The following is a 21,539-nucleotide window of genomic DNA, read 5'->3' on the forward strand; positions in this document are numbered from 1 at the left end:
ATAGTGTACGAGTTTTTAAAGCTCCATAAAGTGCATCCATCCATGCATGATAAAAGTAATCCATACGGCTCCAGGGGGTTAATAAAGGCTTTCTGGAGCAAAATCCATATTTATAACTTTATGAACTATGATCACTGGGATCCAGCAACTGCCCATTGTCCTTACCAGTGCCCAAATTCATGCACACTATACTGATTCATGAGCTGATTCAGCAAACAGATACGACAAAAGAGCTTTGAGGTGTGTGTTCCAGGTGTTAATCGCACGGAAACAGATGCTGTCTTTCATCACAACATCACTGGGGAAAATTAATTTTTTAAATACCCGGCATAAAATATTCCTACTTCCTGACAGATATCGCAGAAATAAAAGCTTTTTGAATGAAATGTCTCTGCGATGGCCATGGACTGTAATCAGAAACGCTTTATGTCCGTCAGTCATTTTGTGCAATGGGGTTTGTTGACGTTTTTGGAGGTCTTGCAAGGTTTTGCAAAGAATATCCATACTTCCCTTCCACATAAGGTAGCCTAAGTCAAACGAGTCAGTCAAATCTCTGAATATGTAGTTTTCATGAAACAGTGACACTGAGATTTGTGAAGTGTGCAGGTTGTTCTTTATTTTACAGTATGCACACTTACATTTAGTTGCCTAAGAAAGGACTGGGTAATATAAGGTAACTACATGGGTTAAGGTTTGGTTTAGGGTACAATACCTTTTTATTACATGTTACTGCTATTACTATAATACGTACATGAGGAACAGGACTGTAAAATAAAGTGCTACCTGTGTGCAGCCAGGCTGAGTAAAATATTTTCTCTTTTGTTGTTAGTGCATCAAAGGACAATGACAAGATGGCATACAGTATGTTCAGGAATGTATTTATGTTTGTCCTTACAGTATGTATATACATAATTATGGCCACAGCTTTTGTGTGACTGTAGGCGGGGGGGTGGGGGTATTATGTCTTGTTTTTCTCTCAGAAAACAAGACATAATATCTTGTGCCATTTTACTTAGCCTATCTAATAAAGTCATCTTGATGTAAGAATTTTTTTTTTTTTTCTTTTTTTTTTTTTTAATGGGAACCAGACACTAATAAGAAAAGTTTTGTTTTTTTTGCAGTGGACAAAAATACTAAGAGAGCTTTTTTTGTTGTTGCAGTGAAGCGCATAATGGACACACTCATATTCGCACAAAATATCACAATGAATATATAAATATCTTATTTTGATATAACTCTTACAACGCTTTCAAGTGTTGGTGGATAGAAATATTGAATTAGCTGTTTTTTATGCTCAGTCAACACACACTCCATGCAAAGACAGTAGGGGTTTTGGCAGCTGCGAGAATCCCAAAGATCCAGAAAACACACACACACCGGGGATCAATTGAAGACAAGTCCATTCATGCATGAGGCAGCGCTGAACTTGACAAGCACACAGTGGGATAATTACAGATATTGATTAACTAGAATCCACATGTGTTCCTGCAAACCTTCAGATTATCTCTGATTCATCACCGTGTTTCCTAGACGGCTCTGACAAGCAGCGTTCAATAAGCACACATCACAGGGTATTTTTAGGCTAAACATTTCCAAACTAATTTCACACTGAATAATACAAAATGCATAACTATGCACAATAGAAATTATGAAGAATCCATCCTCTCAGTATTTAGATAAGCAGCTGACTATAAGAGTTTCAGTGACCCCTTTTTTTATTTACATATATATACACACTCACAAGTGCCCTTCAACCCCTTTTTCAACTGCTGATATAGCCTCCCCTACTGGTCAAAACTCATACTGACTCTATTCTTATTTATTACACTTTTTTCTACCACGTTCTTCTTTTTAAGGATTTTATATTCCGTATGAACATTTTACCGTATACATGTGTAACTGATTAAGCAGCTTTGTGAAACACAGATTAAAGAGAGAAGGTTGTGTAAGAAGACAGCAGATAAATGGTTAATGACAGGTGCTGTAAATCATGTTCAGCGGTGACCTTTGTGAAGAACATAATGCTATCTGCAGACATATATTGAGTTTGTGAGTGTATGTTCAGACAGGTGGCATCTTCCACAAAATTATGGTTGATTTCTCTCTGCTTCTCCGCCGGTGTAATTCAGTTATGTTGCAGTTAGCATGGAACATTTCTGGCATAAGAAACATACGGACAGCCTGAAGTGAGGTTATATCAATGTCCCAATTGAGTTCAATACATAAACATTGTCGAGAGTCTTTAAGAACATTAGAATAACATTTCTGCAACATTAAAGTAGTATTATAAATGCTTGGTAGTTTCTGAGTAAAATATTCAAGATGACATTCAGAGTTTGGGAGTCATAGCTATATTTCATAAGATGCCAGTGTGTCATTGGGTTTCATGGGCATTTTGCTTGGTTACTGTCACTGATGATTTATTTACATGGATGCTGTTGTAGAGGGTTAATAGGCAGCATGAGAGATTCAATACAGCTTATGATTCGCAGTCTGCATTTTTAATGCCAATTTCTCTTTCTACTATAGCAATAAAAGGCCAACAGATCTTACACAACAGATATAAAATTTTGTATAATTGTAATATATTGTACTATCCTGCACTACAGTTGCATTAGCACCGTGTTCCTACCAATATTGTATGGTTTCAGCTCAATCTAGGCAGTGAAATTACATTAGGGCTGCTTTTATATCACCGGTTTGAGGTTTTTATCCTTAGAAAGCAGCTGCTGTAATTTTCTCAAGTGCAAATATATGCAGTTAGAGGACGTCTTGATACAAGATCAGACGAGAAAATGAATGAAAATGTAAATTGATATGGACAGCTTGAGCTGCTCTGGGTCAGAGATTTACAAATGAAATATTTTGGAGTCAAAAATGATTTGTTTTTAACTGTTCAAAGAATACATTTTGCTGCAACTGGGTGTCACGCATGTTTGCAGGAAACACAATGAAGATGAAGATCAGGTATAACGTCTTTAATAATCCACTCAGAAGGCAATACAAACAAGATGAGCAAAGGAACCAACCGCTATGCGGAAACATGACCGGACAATGGGTGATATCATTATATTAACAGTAACTGGCAGGAAAACTGGACAAAGGTAGACAGGAAACTAGTGAAAACAAACTACAGTAGTCAACATTTGAAGTGGATCAACACCTTTCATAAAAGTTATACATGAATTTTGAACAATAGGACAATCTTAGGACAACTTTTGATGAACTTTTTTGATCCACTTCAAATGTTAACTACTACAAAAATCCATGATAATGAAACTAAGAATGAGTGTCTGTGACATAACGCCCCTAAGGCGCAACCTCGTGCCGTTAAAAACAGAGACAAAAAGGAGATGAGGTGGCTTTGGAGGAAGACGAGGAGTAGGCGAAGAGCTAATAACAGGCAGATAGAATGGCAGAGAACCCATGAAGGGGCAGATGGTGGGAGCATCCCAGGAGGTGACGGGAGGTGTGACCAGACGTTGCAGACCCAGAGCGCAGTTAGGACGACAGCCCATGGCAGAGTCGATGGGGATCCCAGGGTGCAGACGGATAGCTGATGGAACTGAGTGACACCGCTAGCTCTGGAGACTGAAGCAAGGGTGCAGCAACGAGCGCTCGAGGTGTAACCGGGGCATCCGAGGACTGAGGCGGAGCCGGTGCGACAAAGGACCAAGGGTGGAGCTGGAGGGAGGGCGGAGCCAGAGGGAGCCAAAGGGGTGGAGAGCCAAAGTGTCGCGAATAGCGCTTAAGTCCGCAGCGCAGGCATGGTGATGGCTGACCGAGGTGAAGCCGGAGGGACGAGGGAGCCTGGTGGAGCCTCAAGGCCGAGAATCTCAGGTGAAGCCAGAGGGACGAGGGAGCCTGGTGAAGCCGCAAGACCGAGGATCTCAGGTGAAGTCGGAGGGACGAGGGAGCCTGGTGGAGCCTCAAGGCCGAGAATCTCAGGTGAAGCCAGAGGGACGAGGGAGCCTGGTGAAGCCGCAAGACCGAGGATCTCAGGTGAAGCCGGAGGGATGAGGGAGCCTGGTGGAGCCGCAAGGCCGAGGATCTCAGGTGGAGCCGGAGGGATGAGGGAGCCTGGTGGAGCCTCAAGGCCGAGAATCTCAGGTGAAGCCAGAGGGACGAGGGAGCCTGGTGAAGCCGCAAGACCGAGGATCTCAGGTGAAGCCGGAGGGACGAGGGAGCCTGGTGGAGCCTCAAGGCCGAGGATCTCAGGTGAAGCCGGAGGGACGAGGGAGCCTGGTGGAGCCGCAAGGCCGAGGATCTCAGGTGGAGCCGGAGGGATGAGGGAGCCTGGTGGAGCCGACAGGTTGACGGGCCGAGGCTGAGAGAGGAGAACAGCTGCCGGATGTGGAGCCGAGGGGTCCTCACGCTTAGGCGAAGTTGGTGAGTGCACGGCCTCAGGCTAAGGCGTCATGGGGGAAGGCGAAGGACTGCAGGAAACCAACTGAGGCAGGGCTGAGATCTGTAGTGGGAGAGGGAGGCTGGGCTGGATCAAACACGATAATTCACTGTCAGTACAGGGTGAAAATACAGTCATTATGCTGGGCTTTACCAGCAGTGATGAAGGCACAGATTCGCAGGGTGGGAAGCAGTACCTCTGAGTCCCAGTCTATTAAACAGTTTCAAGCTCCAGCAAGACTCCCACTTGTACAATGGTTGCCGGCTCACACCCCTGGTCAAATTCGCTTTGGGGCATTGGCTCTGGGGCGATGGCTTACATTTACATTTATGCATTTGGCAGACGCTTTTATCCAAAGCGACTTACATTGCATTTCAAGATATACATTTACATTGTTATCAGTTCTTGCTTTCCCTGGGAATCGAACCCATGACCTTGGCATTGCAAGTGTCAACACTCTACTGTTTGAGCTACAGGAAAGCAAACGAAAGCCTGGTTGGCGCTGTCGTCACAGGCGGGTGATGGTGGGCTGAGCTCTGGGTTTGGCTGCGAGACGTCTGCGAGGTGTGGCTGGACGAGGCTGCTGTCATCCTCCACTTCGCCCACTGTGAATGGGGATCCATCTATCCACAGTGCAAAAGTGATGTAACTCTCTAGGGGTCCAGCAGGGATCACCGCGGGGCATGACGAAGCGGAGATCTTTGTCCAGGCCACACCAAAATCCCTCCATTAAGCAGACGTCATCGCAGATGCCTCGATGGCAGATGTTCAAAAACTCATCCACGTACTCCTCAATAGCTCTGCCGTTCTGAAAGATAAAAACAGTCCCTCCGTTCAAAAGTAGTTTGTTTCCCCTCCATGTTTCCCTTAATGGAAGCGATCTCCATTTTCTTATTTTTCCATCTTCCATTTCGGTCCGGTCATCTGTCACACATGGTTACAGGAAACACGATGAAGATGAAACCAGTTGCAGATTTAACGCAGTTGCAGTTTTAGAAAATGTTCCAGCCTAATAGCGAGCTTATTCACTCACCAGTGCAATTTTAATCGCATTTAGAGCTAGGCAAGCAGTAATTTAGGATCCTAAATGCAAAAATAAAGAAGTGTGACATTTCCATTTCCAGGTGTTCTGTCATACCTAATATGAGGTTTTTGCACCTGCATAACAGTTATGAAATTTCAAATGAATGCCAATGTTTTCATTTCAGACCAGAGTGGTGCCAGTATTGTGAAATTTCTCCACGTGGGAATACGTGATAACTGCAGGTTTTTACCTGCATTGCAGATCATTATTTTCCCTCTGGCTTAACCAAGCATAGCAAAGTAATCTTGGCAGAAATTAATAGGCTGACGATGACAACCTATTACACAGTATGGATGGACTGCTTATATGGAAAAATTGCATGCTTAGTGTTGGAATGCTTTCCTGATTTTTGCACCTTCAAATCAAATCAAATCAAATTTCATTTATAAAGCACATTTAAAATCCACCTTGGTTGGCCAAAGTGCTGTACATGATAGAAAAACAGAAAAGGCAAAAATGGATAGAAAAATAAAAGTAAAAATGAAGACAAGAAACGCAGTAGAATTACCAAGAATTGAAAGCACAAGAGAAAAGATGAGTTTTAAGCATGGATTTAAATTCATCTAATGTAAGCAGTTCTAACATGTAGTGGCAGGTTATTCCACAACTTAGGGCCAGCCACTGCAAAAGCTCGATCTCCTCTGCATTGTAATCAAGATCGAGGGACAGACAGAAGATGTTGATCTCTTGACCTAAGTGATCTGGATGGATTGTGATTGACAATTAAGTCAGAGAGATATTTAGGGGCTTGATTACAGCGAGCTTTGTAGGTGAAAGTTAAGATTTTAAAGTCAACTCAATATCGAACTGGCAGCCAGTGTAGAGAGCGCAGAATTGGGGTAATATGATCATGTTTACGGCTGCCGGTGAGCAAACGGGCAGCCGCGTTTTAGACCATTTAGACCATAGGAAGCCCGACATATACAGTGAGTTATTCCTTTTACCTTGGAGAACCATGAAATCAGAAATCAGAGACCGGTGGGCAATTTCTTCAATCTGTAGAGTCTGCCTGAGAAAACTGTTTATATAATGCATACACAACGCATATATATATATATATATATATATATATATATGTGTGTGTGTGTGTGTGTGTGTGTGTAACAAACACGTTCGACTCTTCAAAGACAAGTAGTCTGAACAAATAAGTACACAACAAAAATATCCATATAAATTAATACGGCATCAACATTCACCTGCCACTGACATGGAGACTGGCAGAGCACACAGGCTCAAAATAAACGGATCAGTGTAATAAAGAAAGGTTAACTTAATAAACAAAGCAGGTGGGAGAAGAGATGGAAGGATGGATGGAAACATACTCCATCCCATCAATCAGCTCCGCAGCTCGGGCTTGATCGTTTTATTTTTGCCTTGTTGCAGGATAATGAGACAAACTAATCTGCAGACCAGGATCAGGACAGTGAAGCATATTTGTACCTCTACATGTGTGATATTCCCATGGAGAACGTCAAGCAGCTCAATCATTGTTCCTCACACTGCTTTTCACTCATGTAGACCTTTGAGGGTGTGTGCGTGTGTGTGTGATTGCATTCATAAGTGGTCAGATTTCATCCACGGAACAATTGAGTGGTCAAAAAACATGATTTTTTTAGGGACAATGATTTACATTTACACTTCCTCGTGTAGACCATAGAATATCACAGAGACTTTCGACATACCAACCACTCTGAACACCTTAGCAACACCCTAGCAACTACCCAAAACACTTTATCAACCACATAGCAAAGCGCTACAAAACACCCAAAAAACCCTAGTAAGCACATAGCAACACCCTAGCAACTACCCAGAACATACTAGCAACCGCATAGCAACATCCTAGCAACTACTCAGAAAATCCTAGTAACCGCATACCAATGTCCTATTAGCCATGCCCTAGCAACTACCCAGAACATCCTAGCAACCACATAGCAACATCCTAACGACTAGCCAGAAGACCCTAATAACCTCATAGCAACACCATAGCAACTACCTGGAACATCCTAGTAACCACATACCAGTGTCCTATTAGCCACGCCCTAGCAACTACCCAGAACATCCCAGCAACCACATAGCAACATCCTAATGACTACCCAGAAGACCCTAATAACCTCACAGCAATACCCTAGCAACTGCCTAGAACATCCTAGCAACCACATAGCAATGTCCTAACAACTACCCAGAAGACCCTAATAACCTCATAGCAACACCCTAGCAACTACTTAGAGCATCCCAGCAACCACATAGCAACGTCCTAACAACTACCCAGAAGACCCTAATAACCTCATAGCAACACCCACACAGAACATCCCAACAACCACATAGCAACGTCCTAATGACTACCCAGAAGACCCTAATAACATCACAGCAATACACTAGCAACTACCCAGAGCATCCCAGAAACCACATAGCAACGTCCTAACAACTACCCAGAAGACCCTAATAACCTCATAGCAACACCCTAGCAACTACTTAGAGCATCCCAGCAACCACATAGTAAGATCCTAACGACTCTCCAGAAGACCCTAATACCCTCATAGCAACACCCTAGCAACTACCCAGAACATCCCAGAAACCACATAGCAACGTCCTAACAACTACCCAGAAGACCCTAATAATGTAAGAAACTGCAACAAACTCTGAAAGTAACAGTATGGATGAGCCTGGATCAGCTTAACCTGAGAGTCTACCTGAGAGTAAACTGTGTGGTTGTCTGAAATGCGAACTCTCTCAGTCTCTCAGTGTGTTCTCCGCTTCAGCATCTCTCTTCTCTTCTGTGAATGTCGAAGCCACACGCGGTCTCTTGATCTTTCATCTTGAAGGTGGATCACAGACGTCTGTGGTGTTTAATGGCACCCACTTGGATGACTGACTCGACTCCTCAAACACTGCACATGCTGGGGGACAGAAACTCTGGAGGTGGGTGGGAAGAGTTTGTTTGGTTGAGATTTACTCACTCCCATGTCCTCAGATGACTTCCTTTCTTACGGAAATTTGACAGCAGTCAGAGCTGTAACAACCAGACACTGGGATGGATGTGTGTGTCACTGTGTGTTTTTCAATTTAGCCTCCTCAAGTCTCGGATATTTAGTTGCATTACATTCAACAAATGACCAGTCCAAACCGTAATGAAGATCTGAACTTCTTCTGCAGGGCTCCCCCTAGAGTTTAAACATACAACACACCCTTCATGCCATGAATAATTCATCCACATACTGCCACGGATCAGATTTGTTCTAGTTAGTGCAAAATAATGTGCTTGAATGATGAATTAGTCATATTTGGTATAGGTGTCTCAAAGGAAAAGATAAGAAACAGAGACTGTAGTTTATTCATGTCTGCAGAGTTATTTCAGGATCTGAGCCTTCTTTAAAAAATCAATAATGTCTTTTAAGAGAGTATAACTATAAAAGGGAAAATCAGAAATATGCTCTGGTCAAGCTCATATTCTCAAACTTCATCAATAATGACTTGATTATTTATACAACAGCAAGAAAATGAACAGAATGGAAATATAGAGCTATAGTTAGCATTGCTCAGAGGACTTCATCTTTTGAAATGTTGATATTATCACACTGATTTCTGTAATTTAATCAGACAGAATGTTTTCAAACATCTTGATGGCAAAGATATGAAGATTCCCTTGTGAGGGACACCGCTGATAAATATAAAGGCAGCTGTATATTTTTATCCGTTTGTGAAGAACTAAATCAAAATTGAATAAGTGGCTTTTACATTTTCATTATACTAAAACAAATTGTTAAAATATTATCTGGAAAATGTTTACTTTTAATTAAGTTGACAGCATATGCAAGATTTAAATTGAAGAAAAAGTATTAATTAGTGCTGTCATCCCATCTAACATAAAAGTTTGTATATTAACTTTAAGTAAACACACACACACACACATTTTTATTTTTTTTGCAAACCTTTGTGTCAGATGTGATTAATCTCGATAGCACTTAATAAGTTTAAAAAAATATATGTTTCAGAACTTATTTCATATATCTTAAGTGCAACACATTCACTTTATTATACTTTACTATTGCTTCATAAAATAATATTGCTTACATCCATGTTTAATTTGAAATATGCCGACACTAGAAATGAAAAAAAGAAACAACTGAAATATTTCTTATTAAATTTATTTTCATACAGTGCAGAACAATGCTAACATCAGCTCAAACAAAAGCACTGAATTTAATGCAAAATTCACACATTCATTTAACGCTAACTAATATCTTTAAAAAAAATTTATTTCAAATGAATATTTTATCTACTATTAAGACACAGTGGCATATTTGGATATTTAAAAGTCACAATTAATGTCTGAATGTCACTAATCACAATCAAACACAGAGCATACAGTCCATTATGCAAAAAATAGGCTATGTCAAAGGAATAATGGAAGTTCGAATATGAATTCATATTTTCTTCAGCTTGCTTCTTGCTTTGATGTTTTATCATCCAATGCAGTGACATTTTTATTTGTGCTTATTTTTGTAGCCACTGCACGTGACAGGGACATAGGCTACAAATGTGCTAAACTGTAAAAAAAAAAAAAAAAAAAAAAAAAAAAAAAATTGTGTGCCATGCTTAAATAATATCAACGCTAAAGTCTAAAACACCGAGTTCTGTTAATATATTGGATTGTAATGTGCAATAGTGATTTGTCAGATTTGTCAGCCTCATCCAGTGGAGAGCAGTGGCACTGCAGGATGGGAGAACGAGAGGAAGTTCTTCAGGAACTTCTGGCAGAGCAGAATCCTGAGTTTTTTTCCCCTCCTCGGGAGAAGAAGTGAATCTAGTTCCGTTAACGGAGGAATAGAGGGGGGACGTCATCGAACTTGGGGGAAAACGAGATTTCCGACGCTTTCTTGCTTTCTACGCCGATTCTCTTATGGAAAAACTGGGAAAAGAGTGAACTTTCCTCCCCGCGTCCCGAGGAAAACTTCACCAACAGAAGGGGCGATGAGATGCGAGTGAGCTATGCCTTGTAGAAATGGACAGATTGTGTTTAAGCGAAAACATGGCGTCTGTCTCCCAAAGTTTGGATTATTTTCCAGTCTGCTCTTTGCACTCTGTTGCCTCGAGGCGCGCTCGGGTGTCACGGCAGACGGGGGAGCGTGCAGCCCGTGCCCGGGGAACTGCTCGTGCACGGCGGTGGGACCCCAAAACTTGTGCGTGGTTAATTGTTCCAACATCGGACTGGATCAGGCCCCCGCGGCGTCCGGCCTGCCCACCGAAACACACACTCTGTAAGTGACCGTGGCTCGCTGAAAGCCCCGGGCGGGTTTGCGGGTGTTTGTTGTGATGTGACTGAGGTGACGACGGGTGGAGAATGTTGGATGATGGCTGGTGTAATACTTCAGACTACCACTGTTTATCTGTCAATCATAACTCGGGATGTCTGGGATGGGGGAACAGGATGAATCTGGGAAACATTTGAAAGGCTGGTTTAAAACAGTGCCAAGCTCATGGAAATGTTGTTTTCACATTTTTGAAAATACATTTGAAATTCTAAATTCTTAATATCAAGGGGTCTGGGTCTGACCATCTAGTAAAAATTCGAATCTATAGGCTACACTCTTTAAAAAAGCTTCCATGAAGAATATTTAACATTCATTGAATCTTTCCACAGCACAAAATTCTTTAGATAATTAAAATGTTCTTCACACTAAGAAACACATGTTTCTATTAAGAACTGTTCACTGAAAGGTTCTTTGGGGAACCAAAAATGGTTCATTTACGGATCGCAGCGAAAAAAAAACACCTTTTGGAACCTTTATTATTAATAGTTTATTATTGTATTGATACACAGTAGTAATGATGAGGGTTATGTGACATGAAAATCAACTGTTTTGTGTTTTTGTCACATGACAACAAAATGGCTTCCTACACTGACTTTCTTTTGGCGACCGAAAGTTTTTCAAATTTTTGTATTTTAAATCTTTTATATTTTGTCTTATTGAGTGATTTTTAATGGAAATACACTTGTGCGTTTTCAAAATTTAAGACATTTCATGAGACTTTTCTCCTTCTCTATCTCTCGTTTTTTTTACAGACAGTTACAACATTTTTTACTTTAAAGTGGGCATGAAATGGAAGTTGCAATAGTCTTTTCTTTCTTATTGTGACTTATCTCCAAGTGAAGTGGTTTCTCAAACAAGAACAAATGTAGAGCGGGACTTTATTTTTTCCTTGGTGAATTGATTGGATGGTTGTGGTTTGCTATTGGTGGATCTCATGTGAGTGACAGGTTTCCCCGCCCTCGCAACCAGTAAACGCATCATCATCAGAGATGTTGTTGCAAGGTCACATAAAAAAAAAAGAATGAATTCTTATTACTAGTGCTGTCAAATCGATTAATCGCGATTAATCACAACTAACAAACATGTTAGTAATGTGTGTAACAAACATAACAAACATGTGTGTACATATATTAGGGCTGTCAAACGATTAATCGCGATTAATCGCATCCAAAATAAAAGTTTGTTTTTACATAATACATGTGTGTGTATGGAGTATAATTATTTTCTATATATAAATACACACACATGCATGTATATATTTAAGAAATATTTGCATGTATATACTGTGTATATATTTATATTATATATAATTTATATTATGTATAAATATTTTATATGTAAATAACACATTTTCTTAAATATATATATATGCATGTGTGTGTATTTATATATAGAAAATAATTATACTCCGTACACAGACATAAATTATGTAAACACAAACTTTTATTTTGGATGCGATTAATCGTGATTAATCGTTTGACAGCCCTAACATATATATAAGCTACACACACACATGTATAATATACACAAATTTGTATGTTAGATGTGATTAATCGCAATTAATTGATTTGACAGCACTACTCATTACTCATTATTACCCAACTGAACTTATGTTAGCCTATTGTGTGTGATTTAGCCTATCTCTCAGTATGTAAAAATTGCCAAAAAGTCATACTTAGTCTTTCTCTAAGTGGATAAAAAATGCCTCAAGCCAAGGGAAAGGTTGAGTTGGCTACCCAAGTGTATTCCTCGATTTAACACACACACACACACACACACAGCAGCTGCATCAAGAGTTCACGCAGGTAGACATGCGGCGCGTCTTTGCGTTGAGAACACTGTGTTCTTTGCTCTGGTTTGTGTGGCGCTCGCGCCCCAGCATGTGTTATCCATTCACATAGGCGACAGATGAATGTGCAGAGGGATCTGATACTTTGAACTCTCTTTTTTAGGGGCATAAAGTTTAAGACGCAAAAATCTTTCATCAGGCAACTGTTGTAAAATTGGCAGTAATAATAATATTAATAGGCTACATTTTTAGGGCTCTTCTATACGGGGCTTTATGTTGCATGTTTTTCTCCAGTGAATATGGTGTTTATTTCTGAAAGTCCATTTCTGTATAAACGCAAAGCATAAAGTCTTTGCTGCAAAAAAAGTTCTTGGATTTTCCTCTATTATTGCCCATGAAAAAAGATACAGTTCATTGAACACAACTAGTAGAAGGGCTAAATATAATGATATTGAAATGATGATAGTGAAACAACAAACAAGCATTTGTGCAATTGGACTTTAGTCTAGAAGTCCTATGGTTTCTAAGATTTACAGTTTGTGACAACTAGCCCCGGCCTAGTTCATGAAGGAACGCACAGATTTAAGGAGCTACATTTTTTTTCTTCAGCCTATTAATGTTTTTGGTGAGATATGTTTCTGGTAACATAAAGCAGCTGAAGTTTTAACCGAACACACTGGAGCTTCTCTGTCTAGAGGAAGCGAGGGATGCAGAAAGTATTCGATTATGCTATTCGCAATGCTGTGGAACTGTTTTTTTCCTCACTAAAGCCATTAGGTACACAAGTACACTTTTCTGCTTGAAAGTTTGCTGTGAAAATGACGCTCACACACACACTCCCGACTCGCGAGGTACGTTAGCAGAGGATGTTTAGAAGGACCGCTATCTGGCCGAGAGCCTCGTCTCTCAGGTTCACAGCTGCAAACTTGCTGAAATCTGGATGGGAGTGTGTGCGAGCTGAACCTGCCTCGGTCATCTTCTTTCATAGGAAGTTGTGAAATTGCATATTGGAAATCCATTTCAATCACAAGGTGCATCGGGCATCTACACACACTGCAGACGCTAAAGTTTCTCTTTTGTTTCTCCTCACGCAGTGATTCACTAATTCGCTCATGTTGAACAGGAGTCATCATAGACTCACAGCAGTGATGTAATGTGCTTCATCTGCAGTCAGTGTGACTCTGATTCCTCTCAGTTGCGGTGACTCTATTTGGCTATAATGGGTTTTGCTGGTCTGCAGCAGTTTGTCTTTCAAACTTTTTCTTTTCTTTTTCTTTAAAAAAATATATATTTTATGTGAAAAGTTTTTTGCACAATTAAAGTTATTTAAAGTTAAAGGAATTTGGTTGATCTAAGTTGAACCCCCCCCAATCAATCAATAATTTATTCATTAAATAGAGAAAATTAATAATAGAATATAGAATAGAATAGAATAGAATAGAATAGAATAGAATAGAATAGAATAGAAAAGTGGGGGCATTCTTCGCCTTTTTGTCTTCACTGATTTGTGTTGGTGGATATTGGTTTTACTGTGCTGGTCTACAGAGGTCTTGATTGGTTTGTAGTGGTCTTTACTGGTTTTTGTTGGTTTACACTGGTTTTTCTCTCAAAGTTTAAAAACATTTTTTTATATGCAAAGTATTTGATGGTCTTCAGAGGACTTGATTGGTTTGTAGAGGTCTTTATTGGTTTTTGTTGGTCTGCACTGGTTTTTCTTTCAAAGTAAAAAAAAATATATATATATTTTATGTGCCTAATATTTTACATGGGGGGGGGGGGTAGTTTAATTGTGCAAAATGTTTCAAACTTTTTGCACAATTAAACTAAAAGTCCCCCCATATATATATATATATATATATATATATATATATATATATATATATATATATATATATGCATCCTTTGTGTATTTTAGAGGTCTGGTCTGTGTTGGTTTTACTAGTCTGTGCTGGTCTACAGAGGTCTCCACTGGTTTGTAGTGGTCTTTCAAACTTATTTCTTTTTATTGACAACATTTGAAATGTTTTATAAGTACGATACTTCACATAAAATACCTGACACATATACAATTGAAGTTATTTCAAGTTAGCATTTTATTGAAAGAAGTTACATTTCTATTTCTATTTAATCAGATAGGTAAACAGAGAAAATATATAACATAATATAAAAAACCCCAATATTTTATTAAAAAGGAGGTGCATCCTCAGTGTTTTTCAGTGGTCAGTGTTGGTTTTTGTGTCTTCTTTTTACCCGGTTTGTGCTCTTGTGCTCTTCTGTCTGAGCTTGAAAATGGAGATGTTACTGTGTGGAAATGAGACAGACTGAGGACTGAATTCCTGCTCTCAGAAATGATTCGATCTCGCCAAGAAATCATCAGTTTCTGTCTGTGTACGTGTGTTTTACAGGCTGGGATAAAACTCTCTGACCATATGCGGTGGGAGGTTTATTTTGTTGCCATGACAGTCTCACATCATGACATCACCCGTACACAGAAGCACAGACACCCACGGTAATAAAGACATATTTTACACCAACCATTTGAAAATGGTTTACTTTATTAGCTGAAAAGAAGCTAAAGATCCACATTCACCCGTAAGTGTTCAACTTTAGGTTGAAGCGTAGTGATGGTTGACTTAGAAAACACTCCTCACAATCATTAACTAAACCTTTTATTCCACATTTGTCATATTACAGTTTCAAGGACGCATGAAAACCACAAATATACCTGAGTTTGACTCCTGTACACACAGAATCAACAGGTTGAAACGCATTAGTTTCCAGGAAGGTTTGTGCCAGACACAGTTAGTTATGTGGTTACTGTGGCTTGTTTAGTAGGACACTGATTCACTGACTCGCTAATGCTAGTGCGGTTGTTAATTGGGAATGTTTGTGATAATCTCAGTTTGCTTTTTCCTTCTCCTTCACTCCTGCATTTATCTATCAGTTCATTCCCATGCAAGTAAAAATAGCCGCTCTCATGCATTTCCCTGTGCTCTCGCATCTCTTTCCGCCGGCATTGAGAGCCCGAGGCAGTAAAGCGTCAAACCCTGGCAACAAGCAAGTCCACTCTGCTTGAGTTACTGCACAATAGCCAAATGGGAGAATAATAACACGCTGTGAAGGCTTCTATAACCCTGTGCGTGTGCGCTTTCTGCACATTTATTTACGTCCTTGATACATTTATCACTTTCTTTTCCCACTGGTTCAGGACTGGCTTCCGCTGAAGACCCCATGAAATCAAAACTAGACTTTTGTGGCTTGTAGTCCATGTCTGTTAACCCCATTTCAACTGTTATGTTGAGGTCCTTCGATGATATTTTTTTCTTCTTAGACACAAAGTACTAAAATATCAACCATAAATTATGTAGATTAGTGTCATTTATTGGTTAGTCATGTTATAAAACATTTTTGGACGTTCACCTGAGAAAATATGTAACAGGATTGGCACAAAACATGTTCTTCTGGGTCATTGTTATTATTATTTTTTATATAAGGTAAGATTTATTAAAAGACACACTAATACATTTTGGCTAGGGATGCACCGATATGAACATTTTGGCTGATACTAATAACCGATTATTCTTTATATCTGAAAGCCGATAACTGATATATTGGCCGATAAATCTAAATCCAAATTTGTATATAATTTTTGAGAGCCTGATTACAAAAACAAAAGTCTCACCATTAAAATCCATGTACCAAGCACATGATGTTCTCATTATAATTTCATGTAGCCGATATGAAAGCACATGTTGCGCTTAACTATATTTTCCTTTTATGAAGTGATTCCAATCATATTTCAAGCAATTCAAAACCATCATGTTGAACAGTGCGCATCTGAAGTGTCTCAGCTGAAGGACATAATACATTAATTATCGACTTTAATATATCGGCCAAATTTTCTTATCAGGCCGATAACGATAACATACAAATGAACATATATCGGCCGATACCGATACGGTGGCCGATATATCGTGCATCCCTGATTTTTGCATTAATTTCTGTTGATTTCTATTTATTTTTATATCAGTTTTAGCTTGTCATTTTAGTGCTTCAATCTAAACTTAGCTTTTTTAGTTGCCAATGAGTCATTTCTTCATCTTGTTTAAGTTTATGTGGAAGTTTTTCATTTTATCTTATTTTATTTCCACTATGGTTTTAGTTAATGATAACAATACTGTCGAAGAGCAATGATTGTGGACTTCACTGAGCTTTCACATACATACACACGTCATTTCCACAGCAGAACATTCACTGACAGCTCACAGCAGATATAAACATCCTTATATGAGCGCTTCACACGCATAAACACACTCCTTCTGTGTATTAATCTGGCTTTCTCAATCTCGCTCTGTCTCCAATCGATGACTTCCTCTCTGCTCCACATCCTTGAGCCTCTATTTCCTGTGTCTGGATCTTTCCCTCTCTTTTCCCTGTCGATGTTTTTCTCTCTCTTCTCCAGACAGCTGGGCTTCTCCTACTGTGAGTATTTAAAGGGGTCGTATAAGAGCAGATAACACGTTATGCAATACAACCATATAAATAAAATTGGAGCTGAAAATTTTTTGTCTGCTGTGAGGACAGTTTAGAAACAATTCACTTTTGTCCCTGAAGTTTGTGACTCTTTTCCACCTTCAACCAAACAGGGTGTTTTTTTTTTTGTTTTTTTTACTGTTTCTTTAAGACTACTGTATGTAAATGACCCCTGTTGATTGGCTCACTTGTATAGTGGAATCGCTGAATAGGTGTTTCTGCAGTTTAGTTTCAGTAAATGGTCTGGATGGACTGGAGACGAGCTTTGTGTTGTGAACATTGAAGATGGTTGATATTTATTTAACTTTTTAATATCAAGATAGGATGAAAAGTTGATTTTTCCGTTAAATTTACTGGAATGGCAAATCTCAGTAACATCATATTTTAGTCAAACTACACCTCAGAATAAAAAAACAGTAACAATAATATTTTTTTTTTCATAAAATAATAATAATGTGAAATAAATAAATTACATTTTGCTTAGATTATTTATTTATTTTACAAATTGACATGATTATTATATTTATATTTATGTAATATATTTTATATAGATTATTAAAATTATATAAAATATTTATATTGGTAAAGATTTATATTTGTCATTTTTACACTTATTTTATTTTAATGATATAATATTATATTTATATATTTTTTTAGTAGTATAATATATAGTATGATATTATATTTATGTAATTTACTATATACTATATTACTAAAACTACTGTTATTAAATATTGTACGGCACACTTTATTATTCTGTATAAATATTTGACCATATAAATAATATATTTTTCACATATTACTTATAGTAATGAGATTTTTTTCTTTTAAGGTAAATTATCATTTTTATTTTAATGTGTATAATTGTCATGAAAATGTCACAATGCAACAAAATCTTAATAGTCCTAAAAACAGGCTTCCAGTTGTTCATGCAAAATAAAATTCCTTGTTTCTTTCTTTGATTTTGGACTGAAAAATGGCCTGGACGACGTGTTCTTGACAGGCTTTGTGAGATTCATCCGGTAAGGAGGGAGTTTTGCTAATGTATGGTGTCCCTTTTGGATATAAACAGACGTTTGAGCTGCCTTTGTGGTGGTTGGGCTTCATTGATTCGGAGTCATTTGGCTCTACAAACAGTGAGTCAGCGGCTTATGCAGAAAATGATTCTCTGGCTCAGTGAGTCAATATATCACTCCACAAATGATTCAGTGAGTCAGTGGTGCAGCTGGTCTGTGGTTGGTGTGTGTGTTGTTTTGATAGGTGTTATATTCTCGACGCGCACTCTCCTTTGTTACTCTTTTCTTAAAGGACTAGTTCTGTAAACTATATTAGCAATGCCAGAATTTTGAGACTGTGAAAATGTAGATTTCTTCACTGTAATTGGATGATAGCTTCAAACATCTTGAGATCAGATCAGGTTTGATGTTGTTTGTCGCGTCGTATGTATGTGCGCCTGTGGAGCCAGCTGGGATCCAGACAGCTCATGCAGCGGCAGAGTTAAAATTAAAAATGGACAGAATGTCCCAGGAAAAGATCTTTTTACTGTGAAGGACTGGCAGTTATTCCAAAACAATGTCTTTATAATCTTAATAACTTAATAACTTTATCTCCCAAGATACCTTTTTTTAGTCAAAATATAAGACGACATCTTACGTTTCCTCCACTGAGAATAAGCTGAGTAAAAAAATAACAATTTAAGATGGTGAGATGAGAGAAATGGCACTTCATTCACTTCTAATTTATTCATTACTAAAAAAATATAAATAAGAAACAGACATGACAATTAGTCTAAGTCAGACTAAGTAGTCTCTCTAAGCATTAGAGAGGGAGACAATTAATATTCAGCAAAACAAATATTAATTTTGCCGAAATATCGGTTTAAATTTAGATTTTAAATGTCAATTCAAGTATTTTATGAGAGTAGTAACTGTAAAGGAATAACAGCGTGTAATTAAATATAAATGTAAGACGTTTCTTACATTTACAGGATAAAGAAATGACAGTAAGAGTGAATGTGAGTTTTCCTACAGAACATCTCTTATCTGTTAACACTGAGTTTTCTTTATTTTTACCTTAATTTTAATGTAGGAATTTAAACTGTACTTTGCTTTATAACTTATATAATGGATAGCATAGATATAGATATATTCACTACACTGTAACTTAAGTTGGCAAAACTAACAAAAATTGAGGTTCATAAGTTACATAAATTAAGTTAAGAAATTCAGTAAGTTTAAGTCAGCAGAACTTGCATATTTATGTTTTATTTTTGTACATTTTAATTACTCTTAACTTGAAATATCTGAGTAAGCTAATTCATTCATTTAACTTAAAATTATCATGTAATCTCAACTTAAAAGTTGGTTAGCTTTGGCTAGCTAATTTTAACAGATGCTAACTTGCTAATTGGTAATTTGATAGCATTAGCATAGCAAAACAATTGCTGAATTAGTGGCAATAAAGAAGATTTATGTTCTCAAACCAAGCATGCTAACATAACAGAAACTCATTAGCATAGCAAAGCATTAAACACTAAACCTTCCACTTAACATTAATCTTGCACAAAATAATTATATAACAATAGAAATCCCAGCCCAGTTTCAGTTAAATTTAAGTTTGTCTAAATTATAAGAAACAAGTTCATAAAACTCAAAACAATGAAACTATTCAGATTACTTAAAATGTGTCAGTTTTCTGAACTCAAAAGAAAAAGAAAGTGCTAAAAACTCAGTAAAAGTTCAGTTAATTCGCCCTACTCAAACCAATTAATTATTTTGAGCGTTAGGGTTTACAGTGATATGTTTTCACAGCATTCAGTTGGCACGGATGTGGACTTTTTTGTTTTATCAATAAAAGAAAAAAAAAGAAAATTGGCCTTTTTTATCCGATTAATCGAATAAATAATTGCCCGCCTAATCGATTATCAAAATAACCGTTAGCTGCAGCCCTACTTTGAATGCAAAGTATGTGTGCTGTGTGAACGCCACTGTCTATATAGGTACTAGGCAACACTGCAATTCACTTGGTGTTGGAAGGGAGCTTCTCTCTCCTCCTCCCCTCCTCCTTTTCCCGGCAATCGGAAAGTACCCTGATAATCAGTCTCCTGGGACGGGCTTCCAGGAGGATAGGGGCCCGCGCTGCCACACGAGCCCAGAATGAGGTCGCTCTGCCCGGGTCAGGCCGATCCAGAGAGCCCAGCTGAGGAATAAAGCCAGATCGAGCAGCTCACAGTAGGCGATTGTTCACCAAAAGCCCCTGAGATGTTACGGTACCAATCTGGTACTTATCACGACCAAAGGCACACATGTACGGTTGTGCTCGAGTGCATAAACACACTCACTCAGACTCAATATTTACACAAACACACACACATTTTGGCTCTTATTTATACACACACTCACTCAAAAAATAAGACACACACACACACACACACACGAGCACTGGCAAGGATTGTTCAGCCCTGAAATTTCGAGCGTAAACAAAACGGAGCACGCCATAAAATTCTTTCCTTTTTCTTCCCCTCCTCCTCCCCCACCCTTACTTTTTTTCCCCGACACAGCCACAACAGACAGGCGGCTGTTGAGTGGGTTAGTGTGTAACTGTGGTTACAGCCAGTTGTGGTTTGGCTGTGGGGATTACGGCTCTCCTCTGCTTCATGATGATGGTCAGTGTTGTCATCCTCATCGCCCCAGTCCACGGCCCCAGTCCTTTTATCTTGCACCGCATGTCTATGTTTACTGTTTCTAGTACAGTTTCATTATGCATAGAATTCATATTTAATGTGTTACATTAGCCAAAGTGCAATATAACTCACAAATGCAATGTGCACACCTTCCATTACGTCCAGTGTGATGCATAAATCAGAAACAGTTTTTCGTAATTATGTAACCTCTGTTAGCATAGTTTCTTGAATGGTTATTATTATTATTATTTTGCTCCACGTTTAATCTTAAAGTCCCCCTGATGTCAATAATTTTATCCCTTAAAACTCATCTTTTATCACCAAAACAATATATTTAAAAGTTTTTTTCTTGAAAAAAATTTCTTCATTCCTTGAAAATAGCTTGAATGTAACTCTACACCCTTGCCTCATTTAGTATACGTGGTTCTATGAATATGCAAATTAGCCCCGCCTCCACTCACTCACTCCAGCTCAGAGATCCACTCGTTGACGATCACACGTTGATCTGATTGGTTACAAGGTAGTTTGTGACGTCGGAAACACCAGCGATTTCAAACCATGTTTTTGAGACTGTCTTTGGTTCACTGCAGTTTTAAGGAGAAAATACTCAGCAATGGTGTCGACTTATGAATTTACACATGGTTTGTCTTAAAGCATATTAACAACACCACATAAACACATAAACAACATTAAAAGCTTGATTTTCACCACAGGGGGACTTTAATCTCTCTCGC

The 21,539-nt window shown here is 38.5% G+C and overlaps 1 protein-coding gene across 1 annotated transcript in view; it reads left to right on the forward strand.

The window, feature by feature from the left end:
• Window positions 1-10,133: 10,133 nt before the first annotated feature.
• pkd1a (polycystic kidney disease 1a) overlaps window positions 10,134-21,539 on the forward strand; it is a 96,343-nt gene continuing 84,937 nt past the window's right edge. Inside the window, exon 1 of the mRNA XM_079895199.1 lies at window positions 10,134-10,747. Coding sequence (XP_079751325.1) covers window positions 10,479-10,747 — 269 coding nt within the window. The 5' untranslated portion in view covers window positions 10,134-10,478. The remainder of the gene's footprint in view (window positions 10,748-21,539) is intronic.

The sequence above is a fragment of the Squalius cephalus genome (assembly GCF_949319135.1).
Source record: "Squalius cephalus genome assembly, chromosome: 2".
Classification (NCBI taxonomy): Eukaryota; Metazoa; Chordata; class Actinopteri; order Cypriniformes; family Leuciscidae; genus Squalius; species Squalius cephalus.